At 43.6% G+C, this 25,895-nt stretch overlaps 2 protein-coding genes across 6 annotated transcripts in view; both read right to left on the bottom strand.

Moving 5' to 3' along the window:
• Positions 1-561: 561 nt before the first annotated feature.
• Positions 562-17,801, bottom strand: LOC139545216 (ras association domain-containing protein 2-like). Of its 4 annotated transcripts, none has more exons than XM_071352743.1 (10): positions 17,632-17,801; positions 8,620-8,693; positions 8,341-8,416; positions 5,195-5,346; positions 4,138-4,232; positions 3,810-3,952; positions 3,513-3,666; positions 3,155-3,276; positions 2,603-2,700; positions 562-2,446 (listed from the first exon to the last, which is right to left on the bottom strand). In XM_071352743.1, the coding sequence occupies exons 2-10, from the start codon at positions 8,670-8,672 to the stop codon at positions 2,377-2,379; spliced, it is 963 nt and encodes a 320-aa protein (XP_071208844.1). In that variant the 5' UTR covers positions 8,673-8,693; positions 17,632-17,801; the 3' UTR covers positions 562-2,376. The 4 variants fall into 4 exon arrangements, with proteins under 4 accessions (XP_071208844.1, XP_071208842.1, XP_071208840.1 ...); XM_071352741.1 differs by having other exon boundaries at positions 2,233-2,446; positions 4,138-4,235; positions 17,632-17,770; XM_071352739.1 differs by lacking the exon at positions 17,632-17,801 and adding an exon at positions 12,166-12,503 and having other exon boundaries at positions 2,233-2,446; positions 4,138-4,235.
• Positions 17,802-19,282: 1,481 nt separating this feature from the next.
• Positions 19,283-25,895, bottom strand: part of LOC139545909 (solute carrier family 23 member 2-like) — an 81,085-nt gene continuing 74,472 nt past the window's right edge. For both annotated transcript variants that reach the window (XM_071354128.1, XM_071354129.1), the window contains one exon: positions 19,283-25,871. In XM_071354128.1, coding sequence (XP_071210229.1) covers positions 25,600-25,871 — 272 coding nt within the window. In that variant the 3' untranslated portion in view covers positions 19,283-25,599. The remainder of the gene's footprint in view (positions 25,872-25,895) is intronic.

The following is a 25,895-nucleotide window of genomic DNA, read 5'->3' as shown; positions in this document are numbered from 1 at the left end:
TGACACTGTCTGTGATTTATTTAGAATTCAAGGCACACTTAACCAGTATGGCTACAACAGCATTTTGGAGCGATAAGCCATCCTATCTGATTTGGGCTTAGTGGGAGTATAATTTGTTTTTCAACAGAACAATGACCCAACACACCTCCAGGCGGTGTAAGGGCTATTTTACCAAGAAGGAGAGTGATGGAGTGCTGCATCAGATGACCTGGCCTCCACAATGACCCGACCTCAAGCCAATTGAGATGGTTTAGGATGAGTTGGGACCGCAGAGTGAATGAAAAGCAACCAACAAGTGCTCAGCATATGTGGGAACTCCTTCAAGACTGTTGGGAAAGCATTCCAGGTGAAGCTGGTTGAGAGAATACCAAGAGTGTGCACAGCTGTCATCAAGGCAAAGGGTGGCTATTTGAAGAATCTCAAATCTCAAATATATTTTGATTTGTTTAACACTTTTTTGGTTACTACATGATTCCATTTATTTACTACATGATTCCATGTGTTATTTCATAGTATTGATGTCTTCAATATTATTCTACAATGTAGAAAATAGTAAAAAAATAAAGAAAAACCCTTTAATGAGTAGGTGTTCTAAAACGTTTGACCAGTAGTGTAGGTGTAACAGAATTAATGTACCACATCTCAAAGTCCTGTATGCAGTCATACACACACACAGATCAATATCTACAAGGCAACTAAGTACTGCTTTAGATATGCGTGCACACACACAACATTCCCTCGTTTGAGCTATTGTAGTTGATCCATCATCTACATAATTCACAATCTTAAGGAACTCTGGTCCTCTCTCTGTTTTGTGCTTCAGTCTCCAGGTGTTTGTAGACACACAGGTCATATCACATCACGGGATTATAACCCTGGCAAGCAAGGCTAACATTATTAATGGACTTGCCAAGTTAAATAAAGGTTAAAAAAATCTATGAAAAAAAACAGTTCTGACCGACAGCGTCGTTGCGTTTTGGTACACCAGAAGTACGTTCATTTCCAATGGAACGCAGCGTTTGCCTTGCAGCATTGTGTTGCAGAGGCAGTTTCTGTGTTCTGTGTGGTGCAGATGTTGGATAAATCCAACATATGCATCAAATTGTATGAGTAGACTTGACAGAAATAGTAGCAAAAGGTGAATGAACGTTTGTTGCACACATCTTGCACACATTGGATTACATAATGAAAAAAGTTTGACAGCAAAATTTCTTACGCAGCATTGATGCAATGACGCTGTCAGTCTGATCGAGGCATAACACACAGGTAACAGAAATGTTTACATGTTTTTGACATCCAATAGAACAGGTTAGGTGGTGGTTTCAGATTAACTGTGGACAATCATGAAGTTACATTACAGTTACAGACTCACTAGAGCTGATCATAAAGAGAGTCCTGCAACACACTGGGGACAGGCACGTTTCAACATCACATACTGTCACTGGACAGGAGTCATTCAACTCCCTCACTGACTGGCTGAGAAACTCATCTAGCGCGTGATGTCACTGAGTCTGAGGTATGTTCTGGTTTTGAGAGAGATGTAAAAGGTGAGACAAGTTTAGTTATCTGCAGGTGGCAAAATTGTTGAAAGGAAAATTAGAGGGAAAGAGAGCGAGAGATCGAGTGCTGTCTAGCTCAAAAGAACTAAGAAAGCTGGTTTTGTGCTTTAAATTCTTGTGCATCCGAGTGGTATGATAGAACATGGGGCAGGCTCAATGCTCCATACAGGCCCCCATATGAAAAGTGCCAGCCTTCACCTTCCCCACAAACCATTATTATTGCTGACATGGTACAGTTATGCAGATAACACTACAGAGGGGCAGGTATGTTAGAAAGGGATTGGGATGGCAAAGAGGATACCCACTGGGCAAAAAACGATTGAATCAATGTTGTTTCCATGTCATTTCAACCCCCCAAATCAACGGGATGACGTTGAATTACAGTGGAAAACCAACTGGATTTGCAAAAAGTAATCAACGTAAGGGCATTTAGTCTTTTTTTCAACCACCTATACATTTTTTTTTGTTAATTTCAAGTTGAATTGACGTTAGTTGACAACTCAGTCAGATGTAATTCAAAACTAGAAGTTGAACAGACTTCTGTGTTCAGTGGGCATGTACTGTCTGTAAATGGTATGGACAGAAACAGCAGGAATCAGGAAAGAGGGTGGCATGCTTCACAATGTGTACACTGTCCCTACGGAGGTCTTGAAAGATAATAAGGCGAGGTTGGAATGGGTGCCTCTCCTCTGGGTGGTTCTTGGTCACTCCTGTTTTGTGCTTGGGACGGAGTCAGGGGTGGGGAGGGGTAGCTGAACAGGTCTGGGAGATCTTGGGAAGGTTTTGTGAAGATGTGGTTGACCCTCCCTAAACCAGGTCACATACAGGTGGTCCCCTCAGGAAGACAATGCAACTGCTTCTCTATGATACACCGCAGATATGCATACCTATACACACAGAGAGAGAGACATAGAGAGAGATAGATAGAGAGAGAGAGGGGGAGATAATGAGACATTAACACACAGTACATTGGGGAGACACCATAGACACAGCTATGGGGAGAGGTAGATGTTGCCACTGCAGAGACTTTGCCAATACTGCACCTGCTCCTGAGTTTCTGCACCTCCCGGTCCTCTTCCTCCATCAGCTTGGTGATGAAACTCTGCAGCACCGGCATCTCAAACTTAATATACTGTGCCACCTGGTGGGGAGGAGGGAGAAATGCAGTTACAAACACAGACCTGACCAGGACCCAGACCCTCCACTATTATGAAATCACAATACTGTAGTAGTAATAATAATAATAACAACAACATAAAGGAGGCCATAAATAGTCATAACAGCTTATGTCAGTTTTTGGCCATTGACTACACTGTCAAGCCAGTGTCAAGCCATTGTTGAGGACAGCTAATTGGCTTGGCTGGCAGCCCCCCAAGCAGCTTAACTTAAGTAAATGATGGTTTTGCTAGTCTAGTGCATAAATAGCCCACTGCAAGTTCTATTGAACTGAGCCCTTTTGTAATCGAAAGGGGGACGGACAGAACATTCCATTCAGAGGATGTGATTTAGTTTAGGGGCACTGAGAAGTAGTGAATGATTTATCAGCTGTATAGTGGGTGGGGAGTAATTTGGCAGTTACACATCAGCAGTCTTACGTCATAGGTGACTTCCTCTCCCAGGTCCTGCTCCATCAGGAAGATTCTGCTGACCTGTTCACATGGACCCTGAAGCACACGCAGCACCAGGGGGTAGTCACTGCGCTTCAGCTTCACACGCTCTGAAAGAAAAAAACATTGTCAGACCTTTACTGCATTACAACGGATGTACTTAAGTTATGTTGCCACAGAGCTGCAGCACTCTTGCGCACACGGACACACACACGGACACACACACGGACACACACACACACACGTCTAGGATAAACACAAACGGATTACATGGACCCTGTGAAACAGAGAAAGTGCTTCAGCTTTAAACTCTGTGACAGACACGCAACCACACAACCTCACTCACCCCCGCTTGTGTGTACAAGATACAGCGCAAAGTCATCTGGGCTGTTCTCAATCTTAAACTTGTTAAGTAGCACTCGCAGCACCTGAGGCGTGGTCATACAACTGTTGATCCGCACGTTAGTCACTGAACCATATGCTGGAGTAAAGACTGCAGTCTGAAGGGGTGATGGGGGCCGCAAAATGATGAGAGGGTGAGAGGATTGAGTGAGAGAGAGAGACAGGATTAGTTTATTTGTGGTAGTATGTTGTCATTGTAGTAGTGTTTGGTTGCAGTATTATAGTGTGTGTGTGTGTGTACCTTGTGATTGTAGAAGTGTCCGTTGATGGAGAAGCGGTGTCGTCGTAACCTTCTCTGGTCGCTAGGCGACCGGCGCTGGCCCCGTCTCAGAACCCCTGCATCGCTCTTCGTCCTCAGCAGCTGGGCGGAGCTCTCATATTCCTCTGTCCAATCAGAGCACAGATATAGGAGAAAGGGGAGGAGTCAGACAATCAAGCTCCTATGAACGTCACAAAATGTTCTAAAAATGTATTGTTGAACAGACATGGCTATCTGATGTTGGATAAATAATTGGGTTTTCCATAATAACAAGCTGAAGGTTTTCAGACTACTCTTCTATAAAACCCACCTTCTTCCTCATCCTCCTTCACAATGCTGTCCTCTGATTGGCTTTCGTGCTCTGTCACTTCTATGGTGGGCGGGATCTGCTGGGTACCTTCGTTGCTACTGACATAAGACAAACATGAATATTCCCATATTTAATTAGCTGACCTTATTTATGACACATTATCTTCTCCTTATCTTCTCATTTATGACACATTATCTTTAAAGTTATACTACATCAGTGTGTAAATGACACAGGCAGAGGAACAGTAAAATATGGTTTCTATGTAATCTGATTGGAGAATATAATGTATGTTCAGAGTAAACTAAAAACCCAGAATATAGGTCATAATAAAGATATAACAGTATGGCCACAGGACAAACATTCACCAAACCAAACTCTGTAAAATGTCAACAACATGCCCACTGCCACACTATCCTGGTCAGACAAAATAAAATAAATATGCTTGACCGTTGATGAGTATGACATTTTAGGATAATCATTAGGCTATAGCAATACATCTTTATCAGTAAAGAAATTATTTTTGCACTTCCCTCCCCCCTTTGCCCTCAGAACAGACTCAATTTGTCAGGGCATGGGCTCTACAAGGTGCCAAAAGCGTTCCACATGGATTCTGGCCCATGTTGACTCCAATGCTTCCCACAGTTGTGTCAAGTTGGCTGGATGTCCTTTGGATGGTGGACCATTCTTGATACACATGGGAAACAGTTGAGCATGAAAAACACAGCAGCGTTGCAGTTCTTGACACAAACCGGTGCGCCTGGCACCTACTACCATACCCTGTTCAAAGGCACTTAAATCGCATACACAATCCATGTTTTAATTGTCTCAAGGCATAAAAATCCTTCTTTAACCTGTCTCCCCCCCCTTCATCTACACTGAAGTGACTTCAATAAAGGATTATAGCTTTCACCTGGTCAGTCTATGCCATGGAAAGAGCAGGTGTTCTTAATGTTTTGTATACTCAGTGTATACTTTTCATACATACTGTACATAGTACATGTTTCTATATGTTGCCTTCTCTGTGTTGTTGGTATGGTAACCAGAGCTCACTCCCTACCTCTGATTATCCAGGGCACAGCCGGAGTGCCAGGAGGTAGAGGAGGGAGGAGGTCTGATTCGCTCGTGATCGTCCTGCATCTGCAATCTAATAGGTCGACGCAGGCCCCAGGAGATATTCAGCAAACCCTCCACGATCAGCTCCCCTTCCTCCTGTAAAGACAGAGTTACCATGATCAATACACACACACAAAAACACTGACAGTTATTACCCTTTCGGGGCAGGGTAAATTATTGAATTATTGAGTCAGTGAGGGGTAAATTGAACAGCAAAGGTTTGAAAGAGACAGAAAAATAGACAAAGAGTGGAGGAAAAGAAAAAGCATACATGCAATAAAGAGGTGAAATAGGAGGGTGCAGCTATTACACCAATTATGACAGTGATTAGCAACAATGGAAAGACTCTCGCTCTTAATCTCATTCACACGTATATAAACGATCGCGCCACAGGGAAGGGCTGCCGTCTTATCGGCTCTTAACCAACCATGCTATTTTGTTTGTTTTTTCGCATTGTTCGTAACTTGTTTTGTACATAATGTTGCTGCTACTGTCTATTATGACCGAAAAGAGCTTCTGGGCATCAGAACTGCGATTGCTCACCTCAAACTGGACGAAGAGTTCTTCTTCAATGAGTCGGATGGGAGGGAAATACTACTACAGACACCCGACCAGGCCTAGATCCCCGTGAATCGCTGGAGAAGGAAACTGAGATTTTGTGGAAAAAGATCCGGGTGCCTTGTGAGGATCAGGTGACGAGTGGCTAATCTACCCTTGCCTTCTGACCTGCAAGCTAATGTTCATCGCTGGAAAATAAATGGGACGAGCTGAAAGCACGTATATCCTACCAATGGGACATTAAAAACTGTAATATCTTGTTTCACCGAGTCGTGGCTGAACGACGTCATTAAGAACATTCAGCTGGCGGGTTATACACTCCATTTGGAGGACAGAACAGCAGCCTCCGGTAAGACATGGGGCTGGGGCCTATACATATATGTGAACAACAGCTGGTGCACGATATCTAAGGAAGTCTCAAGGTTTTGCTCGCCTGAGGTAGAGTATCTCATGATAAGCTGTAGACCACACTATCTACCTAGAGAGTTTTCATCTGTATTTTTCGTAGCTGTCTACATACCACCACAGACCGATGCTGGCACTATCCAGAGGTGGCGCTCCTAGTGGCCAAGGACTTTAATTAATGCAAGGAAATTTAAATCAGTTTTACCTCATTTCTATCAGCATGTTAAATGTGCAACCAAAGGAAAGAAAATTCTAGACAACCTTTACTCCACACACAGAGACACGTACAAAGCTGTCCCTCACCCTCCAATTGGCAAATCTGACCCTAATTCAATCCTCCTGATTCCTGCTTACAAGCTAAAACTAAAGCAGGAAGCACCAGTGACTCGGCCTATAAAAAAGTGGTCAGATGAAGCAGATGCTAAACTACAGGACTGCTTTGCTAGCACAGCCTGGAATATGTTCCGGGATTCTTCCGATGGCATTGAAGAGTACACCACATCAATCGCTTTATCAATAAGTGTATCGAGGACGTCGTCCCCACAGTGACTGCACAAACATACCCCAACCAGAAGCCATGGATTACAAGCAACATTCGCACTGAGCTAAAGGGTAGAGCTGCTGTTTTCAAGGAGCAGGACTCTAGCCAGGAAGCTTATAAGAAAACTCGCTATCCCCTTGAGGCGAACCATTAAACAGGCAAAGCGTCAATACAGGACTAAGATCGAATCGTACTACACCGGCTCCGGCGCCCATCGGATGTGGCAGGGCTTGCAAACTATTACAGACTACAAAGGGAAGCACAGCCGAGAGCTGCCCAGTGACACGAGCCTACCAGACGAGCTAAATAACGTCAATGCTCGCTTTGAGGCAAGTAACACTGAAACATGCATGAGAGCACCAGCTGTTCCGGACGACTGTGTGATCACGCTCTCCGCAGCCGATGTGAGTAAGACTTTCAAACAGGTCAACATTCACAGACAGATTACCAGGACGTGTACTCCGAGCATGCGCTGACCAACTGGCAAGTACCTTCACTGACATTTTCAACCTCTCCCTGTCTGAGTCTGTAATACCAACATGTTTCAAGCAGACCACCATATTCTTTGTGCCCAAGAACACTAAGGTAACCTGCTTAAATGACTACCGACCCGTAGCACTCACGCCTGTAGCCATGAAATGCTTTGAAAGGCTGGTCATGGCTCACATCAACACCATCATCCCAGAAACCCTAGGCCCACTCCAATTTGCATACCGCACCAACAGATCCACAGATTATGCAATCTCTATTGCACTCCACATTGCCCTTTCACACCTGGACAAAAGGAACACCTACAGTTGAAGACGGAAGTTTACATAGAGTTAGGTTGGAGTCATCAAAACTAGTTTTTCAATTACTCCACAAATTTCTTGTTAACAAACTAGTTTTGGCAAGTCGGTTAGGACATCTATTTTGTGCATGACACAAGACATTTTTCCAACAATTGTTTACAGACAGATTATTTCACTTATAATTCACTGTATCACAATTCCAGTGGGTCAGAACTTCCTGCCATCCAGGACCTCTATACCAGGCGGTGTCAGAGAAAGGCCCTAAAAATTGTCAAAGACTCCAGCCACCCTGGTCATAGACTGTTCTCTCTGCTACCGCACAACAAGTGGTACCGGAGCGCCAAGTCTAGGTCCAAGAGGCTACTAAATAGCTTCTAACCCCAAGCCATAAGAATGCTGAACAGCTAATCAAATGGCTACCCAGATTATTTGTATTGCCCCCCCCGCCCCCTGGAACGCTGCTGCTACTCTCTGCTATGATCTATGTATAGTCACTTTAATAACTCTACCTACATGTACATATTCCCTCAATTTCCTCGACACCGGTGCACCCGCACATTGACATTGACTCTACCGGTACCCCCTGTATATAGCCTCGCTATTGTTATTTACTGTTGCTCTTTAATTATTTGTTATTCTTATCTCTTACTTTAAAAAAAAGTATTTTCTTAAAACTGCATTGTTGGTTAAGGGCTTGTAAGTAAGCATTTCACAAGGTCTACACGTGTTGTATTCGGCGCATGTGACAAATACAATTTGATTTGATTTACACCAACACACACGCACTACCGATACCTCTCTGTGTCTCAACTGCAGGTTCTGTCCATCATAATAGAGGTTGTAGGTTTTGAGGTGGGACAGGACTGTTGCCCTGAAGACAGAAAGACAACTTTAATGACAACAATCAATTAATTTACACACATTTTATTATGGCATACATCGGTGTGTATGTGTGTGTGTGCATCTGTGGCGTATGTGTGTATGTGCATCTGTGGCGTATGTGTGTGTGTGCATCTGTGGCGTATGTGTGTGTGTGCATGCGTATGTGTGTGTGTGCATACGTGTATGCCTTACTTGCTGATGAACTTTTTGTCTCCGATCTGAACCCCGTTCTGAACGTTATCCATTCTCAGTCAGCATGAGAGGAGCTGGAGAGAGAGAGACAGACAGACAGTGAGAGAGGGCTAGACAGAGACAAAGAGAGATCAGAAATCATATTCAGATGTTTTTATAGGAGGTTGATGAGTATCAGTCTAGGGATGAAGTAGAGAGAGGACATGGGAAAGGAAGGGAGAGAATAGGGGGGAGTGGAATTCAACATGAATGAGGATAGATATTGGAGAACAAGGATGCAATAGAGAGAGAGAGATTGACTGATGAGTCTCATGACACCTCATGATCAACCAGAGGCAGCAATTCACCCGAGCATCACCATGGAGACACACCACATTGCCACAGAGACAGGAGGTGGGTGGGGAGGAAGAGTAGGAATATGATTGAAGGAATAATAAAACATTCAAAAATGATTGGAATAGAATAAATATATACCTCAGACAGACAGGCAGGTAGGGAAATACAACAATCACTGATTTCATACATCTAGTCTGTCATCAAGTCACTCAACATTGTTAAAAGTGGAACTGACAGCATTTTAGAGATATTAAATATTGTTAAAATCCGTTCATATACACCCCCAGGAAGATTGACACTTTTTAAAACATTTTCTGACAAGCGAGCACTTAGATAATAACTTTCATATTTTCATAAATTATAAGAATGTTTGGGAATTATGTACAGTTGAAGTCATACGTTTACATACACTTAGGTTGGAGTCATTAAAACTCGTTTTACAACCACTCCACAAATTTCTTGTTAACAAACTATAGTTTTGGCAAGTCGGTGAGGACATATACTTTGTGCATGACACAAATAATTTTTCCAACAATTGTTTAAAGACAGATTATTTCACTTATAACTCACTGCATCACAATTCCAGTGTGTCAGAAGTTTACATACACTAAGTTGACTGTGCCTTTAAACAGCTTGGAATATTCCAGAAAACGATGTGATGGCTTTAGAAGCTTCTGATAGGCTAATAGACATCATTTGAGTCAATTAGAGGTGTTCCTGTGGATGTATTTCAAGGTCTACCTTCAAACTCAGTGCCTCTGTGCTTGAGATCATGGGAAAATCTAAATAAATCAGCCAAGATCTCAGAAAAAAACCTCCACAAGTCTGGTTCATCCTTGGGAGCAATTTCCAAACGCCTGAAGGTAACACGTTCATCTGTACAAATAATAGTACGCAAGTATAAAACCCATGGGACCACGCAGCCGTCATACCGCTCAGGAAGGAGACGCGTTCTGTCTCCTAGAGATGAACGTACTTTGGTGCGAAAAATGAAAATCAATCCCAGAACAAACAGCAAAGGACCTTGTGAAGATGCTGGAGGAAACAGGTACAAAAGTTTCTATATCCACAGTAAAACGAGTCCTATATCAACATAACCTGAAAGGCCGCTCAGCAAGGAAGAAGCCACTGCTCCAAAACCTCCATAAAAAAGCCAGACTACAGTTTACAACTGCACATGGGGACAAAGATCGTACTTTTTGGACAAATGTCCTCTGATCTGATGAAACAGAAATAGAACTATTTGGCCATAATGACCATCGTTATGTTAGGAGGAAAAAGGGGGAGGCTTGCAAGCCGAAGAACACCATCCCAACCGTGAAGCATGGGGGTGGCAGCATCATGTTGTGGGGGTGCTTTGCTCCAACAGTGTGCAAAGCTGTCATCAAGGCAAAGGGTGGCTATTTGAAGAATCTCAAATATAAAATATATTTTGATTTGTTTAACACTTTTTTGGTTACTACATGATTCCATATGTGTTACTTCATAGTACTGATGTATTCACTATTATTCTACAATGTAGAAAATAGTCAAAATAAAGAAAAACCCTTGAATGAATAGTTCTAAAACTTTTTTTTTTTACCCCCATTTTCTCCCCAATTTTGTGATATCCAATTGCTGGTAGTTATTGTCTTGTCTCATCGCTACAACTCCAGCACGGACTCGGGAGAGGCGAAGGTCGAGAGCCATGCGTCCTCCGAAACACAACCCAACTGCACTGTTCCTGAACACAGCGACCTAGTCAGCGTGCACTGCGCCCGGCCCGCCAGAGGAGTCGCTAGTGCGCGATGAGACAAGGATATCCCTGCAGGCCAAACCCTCCCTAACCCGGACGACGCTAGGCCAATAGTGCGCCGCCCCATGGGCCTCCCGGTCGCGGCCGGCTGCGACAGAGCCTGGGCTCAAACCCAGAGTCTCTGGTTTGATGCAGTGCCTTAGACCACTGCGCCACCCGGGAGGCCACGTTCTAAAACTTTTCACCGGTAGTGTAGATGACATTGATTTTAGCGTTGGCAAATTGGCTTAGTCTCGTAGGGAGGACCCTATAAAACGTAGCTAGCTTCATAAACATATTTTTTGGAATTCTGAAATGTATTAGAATAAATTGCCATACCATAAAACTAGCTAGCCAACTATGGGTAACTGTAGCTCGTTAGCTACCTGACAGGAGTGCTAGTTAGCTATGTTAGCTTGCTTGGCACATTAATAGCTTTAGGCTGATTGTTTTTAAGCTCAATTTCAAGATTTCCACCAAGGACGTTGCCTCTCTAATCATTACTCTCCCTCACTTCGTCAAGGGACATCTAAGGTACATTTGGATATGACGATGTAAAATGTCATTCAAGGGCCGAGGGCTGTCTACTTTGAATTTGGACTGCAGCCTCTGTCTCTGACTGACTGAAACAGGAACAGGAAGTGTGAGATGGAGCAAGACAGCTGTGCTAAACAATCTCTCTCTCTTCCTCTTTTCCTCCTCCTCTCTCCTTCCCCCATCTGTCTAAAACACACACCACACACAGAAAATCCCTAACACACATGGAAAGCTCTGTGGTGACCATCACCATCACACACACACACACACACACACACACACACACACACACACACACACACACACACACACACACACACACACACACACACACACACACACACACACACACACACACACACACACACACACACACACACACACACACGTTGGACTTCTAATTTAACATGGCATGCTGCCAGCATACTCCGAGGTTTCCTTCCTGCCAGGCTGAAAGAGAGACAGAAAGAGAAAGAGAGTGTGTGTGAGTGAGTGAGTGAGAGAGAGGGGGCAGCAGAGAAGCTTGCGAAGGACAAGAACAGGTGCAAGGCACGCTGGAGTCACATGGGGCACCCTCCATACCAAATCATTTCAGTTGTATTAACAAACACATTCAACACCCTCTGACACGCAGGCACACACGTACACGCACACACAGTGTCTCATCCTTGTACTTCTCCTTGGCAGACCTCTTAAATCAAAACTTGCTGTTAATAACAGACACTCTAAACACACAATGTTATGCTATCCAGTACCCATTGTATATTTCCACTTGGCCACTTCCCCATCCATGCCGTGAAACATTACTGAAATATCTGCCAATAACAGATACATCCAACATAAACATTTGTGTGTGTGTGTATGTGTGCGTGTATGTAGAAAGCTGCTGTGTGGCTTACCGTACTGAGAGCTGTGTGACCCTGTCAGGCCAGGAAAGAGACAGAGAGATCTGCTACCAGCACTAGTAGCACAAACACACAATATGTTAGTCCTCAGGGTCCAGTTGACCTGAAGCTGGCTCGGCTTGAGCCGGTGAAGCTACTCTGTCCTTTCTGTGGAGTAGAGAGAGTGTTCAGCACTAAGCCTGTCTCTTCAGACTTCAGTGGCTGGTTATCCAGGGGAGTTACCCAAGGCCTCAGTCTAAGGCTTCTGTGTGTTTGTAGGGGAGAGGCGACGGAGAGAGCACCAGGGAGAGAAAGGGGCGGTCGAAGGGGCTGGTTTAAAGGAAGTGCTCCCCTTCCGCTAATCTCTTCCTCCTTTAGAGCCTCAGTCACAGCGGAAACTGATGCTGCCGCTCTGACATGAGACTTCCTCAATTCAAACTACAGACATGAAATGTGATATCTCTCTCCCACATACACATGGACAAATACACCAACGCACACACACACACACATACACAGCTTCTCTCTGAAAGGCTCACAAGTAGCCCCATATACAGACAGAGAGAACTATTGAAAGGTAAGAAGCAACAGACAAAACCCACACACACATTCTACCTCACGTGTCCAGCCAATGCCTCACGTACAAACACATTCAGTTATCGTGATCATATCAAAAATGTAAGACCAATCAACCAACACACCATGCAGCATTATCCATATTTCAGCACCTACACTACATGAGCAAAAGTTTGTGGACACCTGCTCATCGAATATCTCATTCCAAAATCATGAGCATTAATATGGAGTTGGTCCCCCTTTTGCTGTTATAACAGCCTCCACTTTCCACTAGATGTTGGAACATTGCTGCAGGGATATGCTTCCATTTAGCCACAACAGCATTAGTGAGGTCGGGCACTGATGTTGGGCGATCAGGCTTGGCTCGCAGTCAGCGTTCCAATTCATCGCAAAGGTGTTCGATGGGGTTGAGGTCAGGGCTCTGTGCAGGCCAGTCGAGTTTCTCCACACCGATCTCGACAAACCATTTCTGTATGGACCTCGCTTTGTGCACAGGGGCATTGTCATGCTGAAACAGGAAAGGGCCTTCCCAAAACTGTTGCCACAAAGTTGGAAGCACAGAATTGTCTAGAATGTAATTGTATGCTGTAGTGTTAAGAATTCCCTTCACTGGAACTAAGGGGCCAAGCCCGAATCATGAAAAACAGCCCCAGACCATTATTCCTCCTACTAAACTTTAGTTGGCACTAGGCATTGGGGCAGGTAGTGTTCTCCTGGCATCCACCAAAACCAGATTCGTCCGTCAGACTGCCAGATGGTGATGCGTGATTCATCACTCCAGAGAACACGTTTCCACTGCTCCAGAGTCCAATGGCGGCAAACTTTACACCACTCCGGCCGACGCTTGGCAATCTTAGGCTTGTGTGCGGCTGCTCGCCCATGGAAACCCATTTCATGAAGCTCCCGACGAACAGTTCTTGTGCTGACGTTGCTTCTAGAGGCAGATTGGAACTAGCCATGATTGGCTGAGATAATGGATGGTCTAGACATGCCGAGAGATGAGAGGATTGGTCTGCCATGTAGTACGCTTTTGTCTATAACATGAGCTGCTCAATATGTGTAGGTAATCCTTTCTAACGCAGCTTTTTGGAAAGATATCATGAAGAACTGCAAAAGTGTTGCTAATGCTCTCCACTTTCTGGAGGACCGAGTTTTGAAAACAGTGGAATGCCCGGTGGAAGCAGAGTATGATAGCTAACGAGATGGCAAAAAATTCTGCCGTTTGAATGCAAATATAAAACACCTGTCTCCGGATTACATCTTCAAACTAAAGGCAACCATAGCATCCGTGACAGAGGGAGAAGCGTTCATCCATGTATACGGGTAAGAGAGTCTAGCTAGCTACATTTTCAGATATTATGTTGAAATTTTTGTCAGAAAGTCATTTCCATTGCAAGTTAAAGCATACTGTTAGCTAGCTAATGTTAGCTGGCTGTCTCGCTAGCTAACTTTACACATGTGATCTGTGTAGTAATATTATTTGTATCTCAGAGCCATTTGCATTGCTAGTTATTGTCTAATATTAGCTAGCTAGCTGACATTGAACCTAGTTGGTTAGCTTTAGCTACCTGTAGATTCATGCAAGGAAGTAACGTTATGAGTTGGGATTATGGTTCATTGTTTAGCTAGCTAGCTATCTAGCTCCATGTCTAAACAAAAGACTATGCAAGCAACCATTTCACTGTACCGTTTACACCTTCTCTATCCTGTGCATGTGACAAATACATTGAGATTTATTTTATTTTATATATAGTGTGTGTTTACCAGAGTCGGTCATGTGAAGAACATGACTTGCACCAAAGTCAAATGAGGATATAACGTTAGGTCACTGAGACAGTGTCCAAGTTCTAAAATTATCCAGTAGAATACCCTGCTTTTATTTTGTCACACTCAAAACCATAAGCTATTTTCTGTAATTAGCTCGCCATTAACTTCTAAATTATGATCTTGTTGTGAGTTTATTTTCCTGTAATAATGAATAGAAATTAGCTCGTTAAGACGTTGTCAGCTATATGATATGGTCTTTATTTGAACTGGCTAACTTAATATTAGCTAGCTAGCTAACAAGCGAGAATCAAACCAAAACACTGTTTAGAAAGTTGGTTTTAGTTGCCTGGTTTGCTAGATTGACATAAACTAAATTATATTTTAAACAGATGGGTTTATTAGTGTTAAAATACACCAGTTATGCTATTTTGGACCAGCAGGCTGCTGATGTCATGCAGCCTGTCGTTTTGATGTCGGATGACAATAGAATGTTCATGATGTCACTGTGACAACTGTATACATACATGTGGATAGAAGTAGTATAAACCAGCCTTTAGTCTTGAAATCTTTGGTTGTTTAGTACACTACCGTAATCACTCTGTTTAGCACATGGCCTCATTGAATCCTTAAAGAGATGGGTGGGACTAAGGCTTAAGAGGGTGTGAACAATGCTGAATGGGTGTAGACAAAGAATAGCTCTCCAGTAAGTGTATCAAAACATTCAAGGTCCATTTTCTCAAAAGTGGGGTTACAAGTTTATCAACTTTCAAAGCAGAATTACTTTCCCGTTGTTCCTCAACTGTAGTGTATGATTTACCATTTACTAGCTCTGAGTCTACTTAAATCCAACGTAAAAATCACCATTTGAAATTTTGCTACATAAGACCGAATCGAGGTGGTTGGTCACATACAGTGCATATTAGGCCATGCCAGGCCTACACACACACACCACAATAGGAGACATTAGCCTTAATACCCAGAGCGGGGATGGGCGGCTCAGTCCTTGAGCGCCGAATTGTGCTGGGCCAAGCCAATGGTCCCAGTGATGACAGATTACTGGTATGTCGTTTAAGTCTGGGCTGTGGCCCAAGAAACCGCTAGAAGCTTTGATGGGTCAGGGCACGAACATGTGGGAACCCCTGGTCTAGCCTGGCAGTTCCACATGAATTATGATGTAATCTTGGAAACCCAGAACTAAAATCTTGCGTAACAGCATCACCTACTTTATGTTACTGTCAACGAGAGATTAATAATGATGTGGCTACACTCTACTTCTGATCTGTCTTAATTGAGTGTCTGCTGCCTGCAAAAAACACATCATGCCTGTTGTTTTGGGGGGGAAACGACTGGCCGTATCTAAAAAGAGACTTATTTACCCAGGCTGGCTCGGGTCGCGGCTCTGTGTTCTGTCACTGTGTTTTGTTCTGCATTCCAGCTTGGATGATGGATTTGGGGAGAATGAGCCCTGTTCTGTTCTGGACGGGGGTCCAAAAATAGCCTCCAGCCTTCCCCTCCCTCTGCATTCCCTTGAATCCTCTACTGCCTCATATACAACCCCAGCAGCCTCCACCCCTCAACCCCAGCAGCCAAGCCAGTCTCGTTCCCTCCCTACGCCTCCACCCCTCAACCCCAGCAGCCAAGCCAGTCTCGTTTCCTCCCTACGCCTCCACCCCTCAACCCCAGCAGCCAAGCCAGTCTCGTTTCCTCCCTACGCCTCCACCCCTCAACCCCAGCAGCCAAGCCAGTCTCGTTCCCTCCCTACGCCTCCACCCCTCAACCCCAGCAGCCAAGCCAGTCTTCCCTACGCCTCCACCCCTCAACCCCAGCAGCCAAGCCAGCCAAGCCAGTCTTCCCTACGCCTCTACCAGAGATGACCTAGTCTAAGCATAGCGCTCGCTCCTCTTCCCTCTTTCCACACAACTCTATTCAATAAGCTTAATAGCCATGGAAAAGAGGTGCAAATATTGGCAAAGCAGAACAGTTTTAGTTCACTAATACCCCCCCCCCCCCCCTCCGTCACTCTCTTTCTACAGTGCTAGACTTATTAACTCCTGGTCTATTGCTTTCTTGCTGTAACATATCTATTCACATTAATGTTGTAATTTCAATTTGTTTTCCTCTTTATCTAACTTGTTTTCCTCCATCCCTTTCACTTCCTCTCTCAGTCTCATCTTCATGGACTGGCACCCATCCACCTCTATTAAAACTCCTGACCATGATTTCTGGACTTCTCTCTCCCTCTCTCATTCACAAACACACACACATTTTTTGATCTCTTGCTCTGTGCCGCTGTCCTTGGTGAACTGCTTTATCTTGTGGGATGAATGCAGCTCCAAACTTCCACTTCCCTCTTCCTCCCTCCTCCCTCTCAACCCCAACTTTGCCTCAGCACTATTGTTCACATTGTCATAGCAACCCTAAAAACATCTGAGGTTTAACAACCAAATCTATTACAGAGTGCCAAATATTGTGTGTGTGTATCCCTGCCCCTTCAATCTGTCTCTCACCATTGTGGTGAAATTAGATTTTACATGACCTTATGAAGCATTATATCCTATTAATTAGGAGTCATTAAGGTACAGGCCAATACATTATTAATTCCCTCACAACTTTGTGTGAAAAATATGACCACATGCTTGAACATCCACAATCTGAGAGGGTAAATCTCTGGGCACTCCCACAGTAGTGTGTGTGTTGAGAGGAATCTTAAATATCTGATACTTATGTAATCTATCCAGATTCCAGACTGACAGAGAATATTTTATAGACTAGACTGTATAGGAAGAGGCCGAGATGGCTTTCTAATGGTTAACATAATAAAACCCTGAAAAACGGTTATAACAGTTTTATTTGGTACTGTGTGTGGAGGGCGAATAGTGTTGCACTATCAATGGGATAACATGTTTTCACTATAGCCTCTGACTATCAATTATATCAGATTACTTCGAAAAGGTCTGTTTCGTTGGATCTTGACTAGTTACGCACACATTCTTGATCGTGCTCTGTGCTCTAAAACTATAGCTGGCGACATTGTAGCCCATTTCTATGCATATACAAATAACAAAGTGCTTGCCTTGAGTTTATCGATCACTACACAGGCATGGCAGACTCATATCGTTTTACATATATCCTACTTACGGACGGAGCTGCTAGACAGTCTGATGATTTCCCGAACCTCTTCAGGCTTTATGTATTGTTAACGAACGATAAACTGGGGTTGGTTCTTCTCTGCCACGTTGGGGGCTCGGGCGGGATATAGTCGTTAACCGTGCGTCGCCCAGTCTGCTCGGTTCGCCCTATCCGCGCATCGGAAACAATCGGCGCATACAAGCACTGGGTTTGCGTGCGTGGTGTGCGCGCGACGAGAGGAGATCCCCATCTGTTGTAGCGGACCTCTGGCATCGAACCCGGTAACCAATCAGTGCGCGACCTGCCGCCCCTTTGTTCGCTCTGACTGCTTGCTCTCGGAATAGGTGAATAGAATAGGAGGGGGAATCCCGAAAACAATGCACCCCCCCCAAAAACACATGCATAATAGATAACTAACCCTATGCGCATATTCAAGGAAAAACGAACTGAATAGGTCTAGGTCAAGTTCAAGTTCTCCCTAAATAAATGTTAATGTGCTATGACTGATGTGTCATATGGGGTTGTATGGTAATCACTTATTCCTCAACATAGTTTGACAATATTATATTTTTAAAGTAGGAGACATTAGTGGTGCTCTCCTCTGTCCCACTAATCTCTTCGGTAACATCTGCTCTCTTTGCACTCTTCAGCTCCAGGGCTTAATATCTGACGTCAATGAATAGAGAATGGCTGAGTCCGTGATATTACCAGACAGCAATATGCTTAATCTCTCTGCCATGAACACTCCCTGTCAGACAGAGAAAGAAAAATCTAAAAATGTTTACCAATTAACTATTGAGACTAGATATGTGGTTGTTGTGCAGTAGTCCTGTGTCTTTAAAATTAGGGTAGAATAAAATAAAGGTCGAAACAAATCTATTTCAGTTCTACTAACAAAAAAGACAATAGACATGATTCATTCTGTAACATCTTATTAAATAGCTTTAGGAACAAAGAATATAACATTTTGTTGCTACTGTTAGTATACACAATGCCTGGTCCAGAAGTTTCTTAGCACATGGTACTCAATTCAATATATATTTATACATCTGTTTAAAGTCAGCTCCCTCAATTTGTACTGATACTGTATTAACTTGATAACAGGAAGCAATGTTAGAAAAATACATTATGAAAAAATGTCCAGCTAGCAAAACTATTCCACCGAACTACAGATTTGAAATAGAAACAAAAATGTATTTTCTATTTTTTTTTATTAAATAAAAATGTAACAAAAATGGTGCGCATTGCAGCATGACAATTTAAGTTTAAAAGGCATGATTTATTTTCTTACAAACATTTTTGTAAAAACAAAAATTATGTATAAAAAAAACAAGAAAAACATTGGAAAAGATAAAACACGAGATAGACAAAAAGCATATTCTTCAGGTAGCTTCCCCTTCAAAAGAACTGAAAGGGATAGATTTCTTTGAGTCATACACCTCCTGACCTCAAGTGAGAAAGCACATGCAGAGGTGAGGCATTGGCTTCATATGAGGTGAGCTATGGGCTGATGCTCAAATGACACCCTACTCTCCCCTACTTTCCAGAGTCAGTTGTGCTCTACATGGGAAATAGTAAACCATTTCAGATGTACCCCTGGTTTATATTGTAGTATTATTTAACAAAGTTTTAGGGGTATAATTCTTTAAAAAAAATAATGTTTTAACTATCCATGCTGTGAGAAGATTCTATCGGCAACAAGGAGGTCCATGCAATACAAACTAAAGATATATCAAAGTCAAAACAAGCTAAGTACCGATCAGCACTTTGGGTGGAAGATGCCCTTTGACACCGATCTAGGAACAGTTTACCCGCCCCAAATCCTAACATTAATCATTAGGTCGGGAGGAATGGAAAACTGACCTTAGATCAGTGAACCTTGCCCTGGGTCCAACCAGTGTCTATTTCTGCATTCAACAACATCGACATTTCAATAGAGAATACAGGTACACTAAAACGGAGAGGAGACTGCAGGTGTGGAGGGGAGGAGGGGGTTGGAGAATGATGAGGAAGGGGGAAGGAAACAACAAAAAAATCTCTGCTAATTGCATTAGCGTGTGGTGACGTCACAGAAATTGCATTATAGAATATGCATGTGTGTGTGTACAAAGTTATTTCACCACAAGAAGTGGCAGAATACACCCCTCCTGTCCCACTCCCCATCTCCATCCCCCTTTCAAAAGACAGCAAGTTGAAGGTTTGGTCTATTCCATCTATCGTATCCCCTATTCCTAGCTCTACGGAGCAGAGAAAGGCAGTATGGCCTGTGAAGCCACAAGGGAACACTTTCTCACTGGGTAAACTGTGTCACAACACCATCTAAGCAGAATCAAGCATGCTGCAGTACAAAACCATTGACTACCCTCTTCTCTCCACACTCTGACTATAGTTAGTCTGTTTAGAGCAAAATGTTCAAGGTGTTCTCAGAACCCTGCTATTAGAACAGGTCTTCTAGACCAGGGGTTCTCAAAGTGGGGTCCGGCTGTACTGCAAGGGGTCCGTGAACAGATTTCAAAACATATCAAACTAAATATTATTATAATAAAAAATAAAGAATATTACTAACAGATTTTGGCCAAGTGATCCATGGAATAAGTTGAGGGTGTAATACAATATAATAAAATGTAACATTAATATATAATTTATGTTCTTACCCCTTGGCAACATGGGTTTGGAAGGCTCACAGGGATATTGGTATCCACAGTAAATTTGTTCAAATCATTACTTCCTTTTATTCCCAAAAATGATTACAAAAAATATATATATAAATGCACTGTAATTTAAGCTTTAAAACTACAGCAAAAAACATGCATGGCAACATGTATAGAACTGCAGGATATTAGCTTAAAGCTGCAACAAGAAAATCTCTTCCCTATGACAAAATGTGTAGAATTGCAGGAAATTTGCATGAAAAACAGCAACATTTTCACTCTGATGCCAAGAGATGGGCCTTTAAAATGTTCCTTTCCAGGGTTCAAGATTTGGTTCTTCCTTGTATGCAAATTTTCAGCTCACTCGAGTTGTGTTCTGATTATGAGGGGGGTCCCTGATAAATTTGGCATCATAAAAGGGGTCCCAAGACCTAAAAAGTTTGAGAACCCCTGTTCTAGCCTGCCCTCTCACCCCGGGTCCCTAACTGAGCCATGTCCAGTTCAAAAGGGGTTTCATAAAAATATAACATGCATGGAATGACTTATTGTAAGAGCACCTTGTGTGATTATATGATTTTCGTAAGAATGTTGCTTTTCTCTGTCCAGGTTCTAAGAGTACACGCTGGAGCCTCTCCCTCCATAGAGCTTGTTGTATAAGTTGTCCTTAGGCACAGATATAGGACCAGTCACAACAAATTCTAACCATACTCATTAAGGGAGAAAACACTAAACTGATCTGTGATCAGTATCCAGAGGTAACTTCAACCTGCTGCCTGTGGGGACTAACAATATCAGTATCTCAGTGGAAAATCTGAATAACATTCTAATAGGGCCAGTAAACTCTAACAAGTAAACTCAAAACTGATAAATGTATTTCTGACAATGTGCATAAGGCACACAAATTGGCTTCACATACATTCCACTAAACACTGACTTTCTTACTAATCATAAATAAATAAATAAAACAAATGAGAAATTCAAGTCAATCTGAAATGTTACTTAAAATGGTTTACATTTCTATATGTCTGAACCGGTGACTATCGCCACTCATTGTTTTGGTGCAGCAAAGAGAAGAGTAAGAGAAATAGGTGATGAGAAAGAATGAAGAAAGGACAGGTGCTTCTTTTGCATTTTGGTTCTGCAAAGATCACAATCATTATGCATATCTGTGCATCTTTTTAAGTTAACTATGTTATGTAGGCTTATAATAGACAACTATACTGGCCAGGAGGAGTCCCAATTCAACCCTACCTCAACAATCAACCATGGATTTTCTATAGATGACGGCTCACACAGTAAAACACAGCGCTCCAGTCCAGACACATATAGCAGAGGTTCCAGAGGGTCATCTCCATGTCAATCACACTCATTGTGTCACAAATGGCACTCTATTCTCTATGTAGTACAGTGCACTATATAGGGAATAGGGTGCCATTTCTGACGCACACTCAGTTTTTGAATTCTTGACTTGAACTTGACCCCAGCTCTGAAACATGTGAACACACACAGTCAGGGCGCACTACCTGGCAATAGTCTTTAGAGTGATATTTACTGGTCCACTAAATGTGTAGTCAGTCATTAGAGGACATTCAACTTGTGAGGTGTGACCTGTACTGTATGTTACAGGAACTATGAATAAAGTTGTATTTGAAGTTGAGGTGCAGATTCCTACAGTTGATGTGAGGATGGAAGAAGGGAGGGTGAGGCAGGTGAGTGATGTAGAGGGGATTGGGGGTGGGGGGGTAGGCACATAGAACCAAACACGTGAACAATGCCAACAACACGAATAATGACACCAGTAACAATCATAACAATAATAATAGATCAATAGACAGAATCAATAGGTGCAGGACAATATTGTAGTCTGTGAGCCATTGTGAACAAATACCCCCAGGACACCCCTATAAACATCATCAAATACACTCTCTACCCCACAACCATTAAACTTGAAGACTATGCTATGGTGTCTAAATCAAACAACGTGTTCACTTGAACAGAACAGTAGTGTAGACCTCTGACACCTGTATCAGAGTAGGACAGAGCAGAGGGAAGGGGAGCCTATAGCGATCAGGGAGAGGATTGGTACTATAAAAATCACCTCTTTTCTCTCCCTATTTCTCACTTTGTCAGGCATCTGGGTACAAAAGATTTCAAAGCATCTTTCTGGTAATTTCCCTAGCTAAATCTGTGGAGCGTCTCCATTTCCTTCCTTTGTAAACCATGCACTGGTGTGACTCTGCATGTAAGCCTTTATCATAGCATGATCTTCACTCAGGCTGTGGTCACACCACCTATACCACCATGAATGTGCTCACAAACACTAGACTAATAAGTATGAATCGAACACAATAACAAAATGAAGAACATCAGTGAAATAGAAAAAGGTCTGCATTTCAAAAACTACGTTGTGATCGCACAACTAGCTAACTAAGTGCATTCTGCTTCGCGCTAAATCGGTGTAGCCTCTCTAAACAAAGTACAAATGTGAAAAAGTTTTTGAAAGTGTCCTTATGAACTGCTCATGAACATTGTTACACAGTTTAACTATTACATTGTATAGTCTGTTTAGCATGATTTATGATTATAGGTCCTTACAGGTAATACATGTTAATAAATGTTACATTTTAATAAAACTTACTTACAACAATGACTTGTAAGCAGTTAATACTAGTTAAATTATGCAATAATGGCTTATAAGCAGTTTATAAGTCAACCTTCAAATGCCGTATTAATTCCAGTTGTAATAACAGCAGCTGGTTGAGGGTGTATGCGTTCAGGAGAGAGCTGGTTTTGGTGGCATTTGTTAACGATGCTAAAGATAATACTGACACAGTAAGGCTTGCAAGCTGACTGGGCGAACATCAACATTCCCAGTCCTAAATCAAGCCCTCGTCCACAGCCCTAGCTCTTACCCCTGGCCTAGACACTTCTTCATGGCACCAGCTGGATTGAAAGAAACAGACCGGTGTAATCAGTGGTACAAGCTTCAACTATCCCTTTAGAGGGCTAGAATGAGCTTTTCCCAGGATACTGACATCCATTCTCCTTCAGATCTATGAGAGGTCATTTAGAAATGTCTAGGGCGATACGAGAAGTGTCTAGGACTAGGGCGATACGAGAAGTGTCTAGGACTAGGGCGATACGAGAAGTGTCTAGGACTAGGGCACTAGGAGAAGTGTCTAGGACTAGGGCACTAGGAGAAGTGTCTAGGACTAGGGCGATACGAGAAGTGTCTAGGACTAGGGCACTAGGAGAAGTGTCAAGGACTAGGGCACTAGGAGAAGTGTCTAGGACTAGGGCACTAGGAGAAGTGTCTAGGACTAGGGCACTAGGAGAAGTGTCTAGGACTAGGGCACTAGGAGAAGTGTCTAGGACTAGGGCACTAGGAGAAGTGTCTAGGGCTAGGGCACTAGGAGAAGTGTCTAGGGCTAGGGCACTAGGAGAAGTGTCTAGGACTAGGGCACTAGGAGAAGTGTCTAGGACTAGGGCACTAGGAGAAGTGTCTAGGACTAGGGCACTAGGAGAAGTGTCTAGGACTAGTGCACTAGGAGAAGTGTCTAGGACTAGGGCACTAGGAGAAGTGTCTAGGACTAGGGCACTAGGAGAAGTGTCTAGGGCTAGGGCACTAGGAGAAGTGTCTAGGGCTAGGGCACTAGGAGAAGTGTCTAGGACTAGGGCACTAGGAGAAGTGTCTAGGACTAGGGCACTAGGAGAAGTGTCTAGGACTAGGGCACTAGGAGAAGTGTCTAGGGCTAGGGCACTAGGAAAAGTGTCTAGGACTAGGGCACTAGGAGAAGTGTCTAGGACTAGGGCACTAGGAGAAGTGTCTAGGGCTAGGGCACTAGGAGAAGTGTCTAGGGCTAGGGCACTAGGAGAAGTGTCTAGGGCTAGGGCACTAGGAGAAGTGTCTAGGACTAGGGCACTAGGAGAAGTGTCTAGGACTAGGGCACTAGGAGAAGTGTCTAGGACTAGTGCACTAGGAGAAGTGTCTAGGACTAGGGCACTAGGAGAAGTGTCTAGGACTAGGGCACTAGGAGAAGTGTCTAGGGCTAGGGCACTAGGAGAAGTGTCTAGGGCTAGGGCACTAGGAGAAGTGTCTAGGACTAGGGCACTAGGAGAAGTGTCTAGGACTAGGGCACTAGGAGAAGTGTCTAGGACTAGGGCACTAGGAGAAGTGTCTAGGGCTAGGGCACTAGGAAAAGTGTCTAGGACTAGGGCACTAGGAGAAGTGTCTAGGACTAGGGCACTAGGAGAAGTGTCTAGGGCTACGGGACTGAGAGCCCTTCGTCCAGTGGATGACATTGTCTGATCTGTTGTGTTTGAAGTGTGGCCGTGTTATGTGGGTAGAAGCCAATTAGAGGAGCAGGTTTCAGCTAACATTCTGTGCATTAACTCTTGCGACTAATAGTGCGAAACGAAGATCAATCACTTTGCATGGCTAAGGTCTGCCATTTGACAAGCCACTTGCATCTACACTATCTGCATGACCATGCCTATCTGCATGCAATTAAGCTTGTGCTTGCTAGTGTGCATGTGTAAATGTAGTGTGCAGGCAAATTATTAGTTTAATGTGAATTTGCATCAAGCCTCTCCAACTTTCATCCAGTTCCCTTTCAACAGGACTACATTTCCCATAACCACCGTGGGCAGTGTAGGTTTGCTAAACAGGACTGACTGATTAGCTTAGTCTGATTCTCATTGGGTCTGTAAGGTGTCAATGATTCAGCTTAAAAACTTTTGTTGTAAATGAGATACTGTCCATCCATCTCTGTCCTTAAACAGGGAATGCGTCAATGCAAGTGACACACACAACCCCATCACAATGTCATGGGTGGGCATACACACACACACAAACGCACGCGGAGCCCCTGGGAGTGTAATATATTAAGAGTATTTTGGTTCAACGGCTGAGAAGAAACCTTTTATTTCTTGGAATGAATGTAGACAGGTTGACCTTGAAAATAAGTGCTTTAACTTGATGACCCAGTAGAAATACTGTATTGGGAAGACAGGGACCTCAATAAAGGGGCTGTCTAATACACTGCTCTTATGCACACATACTAGGTAGAGACGAGAGCCAGAGAGAGTGTTGCAACTCCACCTGAACCCTCCTCTATAAGGACATTATAACACGCTAATGTCACCTATTATAACATGCTAATAACAGCATGGATAGGGCATAAACAGGGAGTTCTACAGACACACAGACATACAAGACAGGGTTGAGCATGTCACATGGCACTGACGCAACCCAAAAACCTCCTCCCATCCCTCTCCTCCCATGGTTCCAAGCTCCATCCCTTCCCCCTCCCCTCCACCCCATCTGCTATACCCCGCTCTCCCCTGGTTCTGTGACTCTCTCCATCTCTGCTCCCTTCCCTGCCTCCCCCCGTCCACCCCTACGTCTGCAGGCCTTGCGGATTGCGCTCCACTGGTAGCCACTGAAGGTGGGGCTGATGGGGAAGTACTGGAAGACAGTGTGACGACGCAGGAAGTCCATGCCAAACGGGAGGTCGTAGGTTCTCATCCCCTCCAGCTCCGCAGCACTGGGTCCCGACCCTCGCTTCAACTTCCCGATCCCTCGCTCCTCCCTGGTACCTGACAAGAGGAAAGGAGAGACAC

This window comes from Salvelinus alpinus, chromosome 19 (genome assembly GCF_045679555.1).
Source record: "Salvelinus alpinus chromosome 19, SLU_Salpinus.1, whole genome shotgun sequence".
NCBI classification, from domain to species: Eukaryota; Metazoa; Chordata; class Actinopteri; order Salmoniformes; family Salmonidae; genus Salvelinus; species Salvelinus alpinus.
The sequence above is the reverse complement of the archived record's forward strand: the minus strand, read 5'-3'. Positions and strand labels throughout refer to the sequence as shown.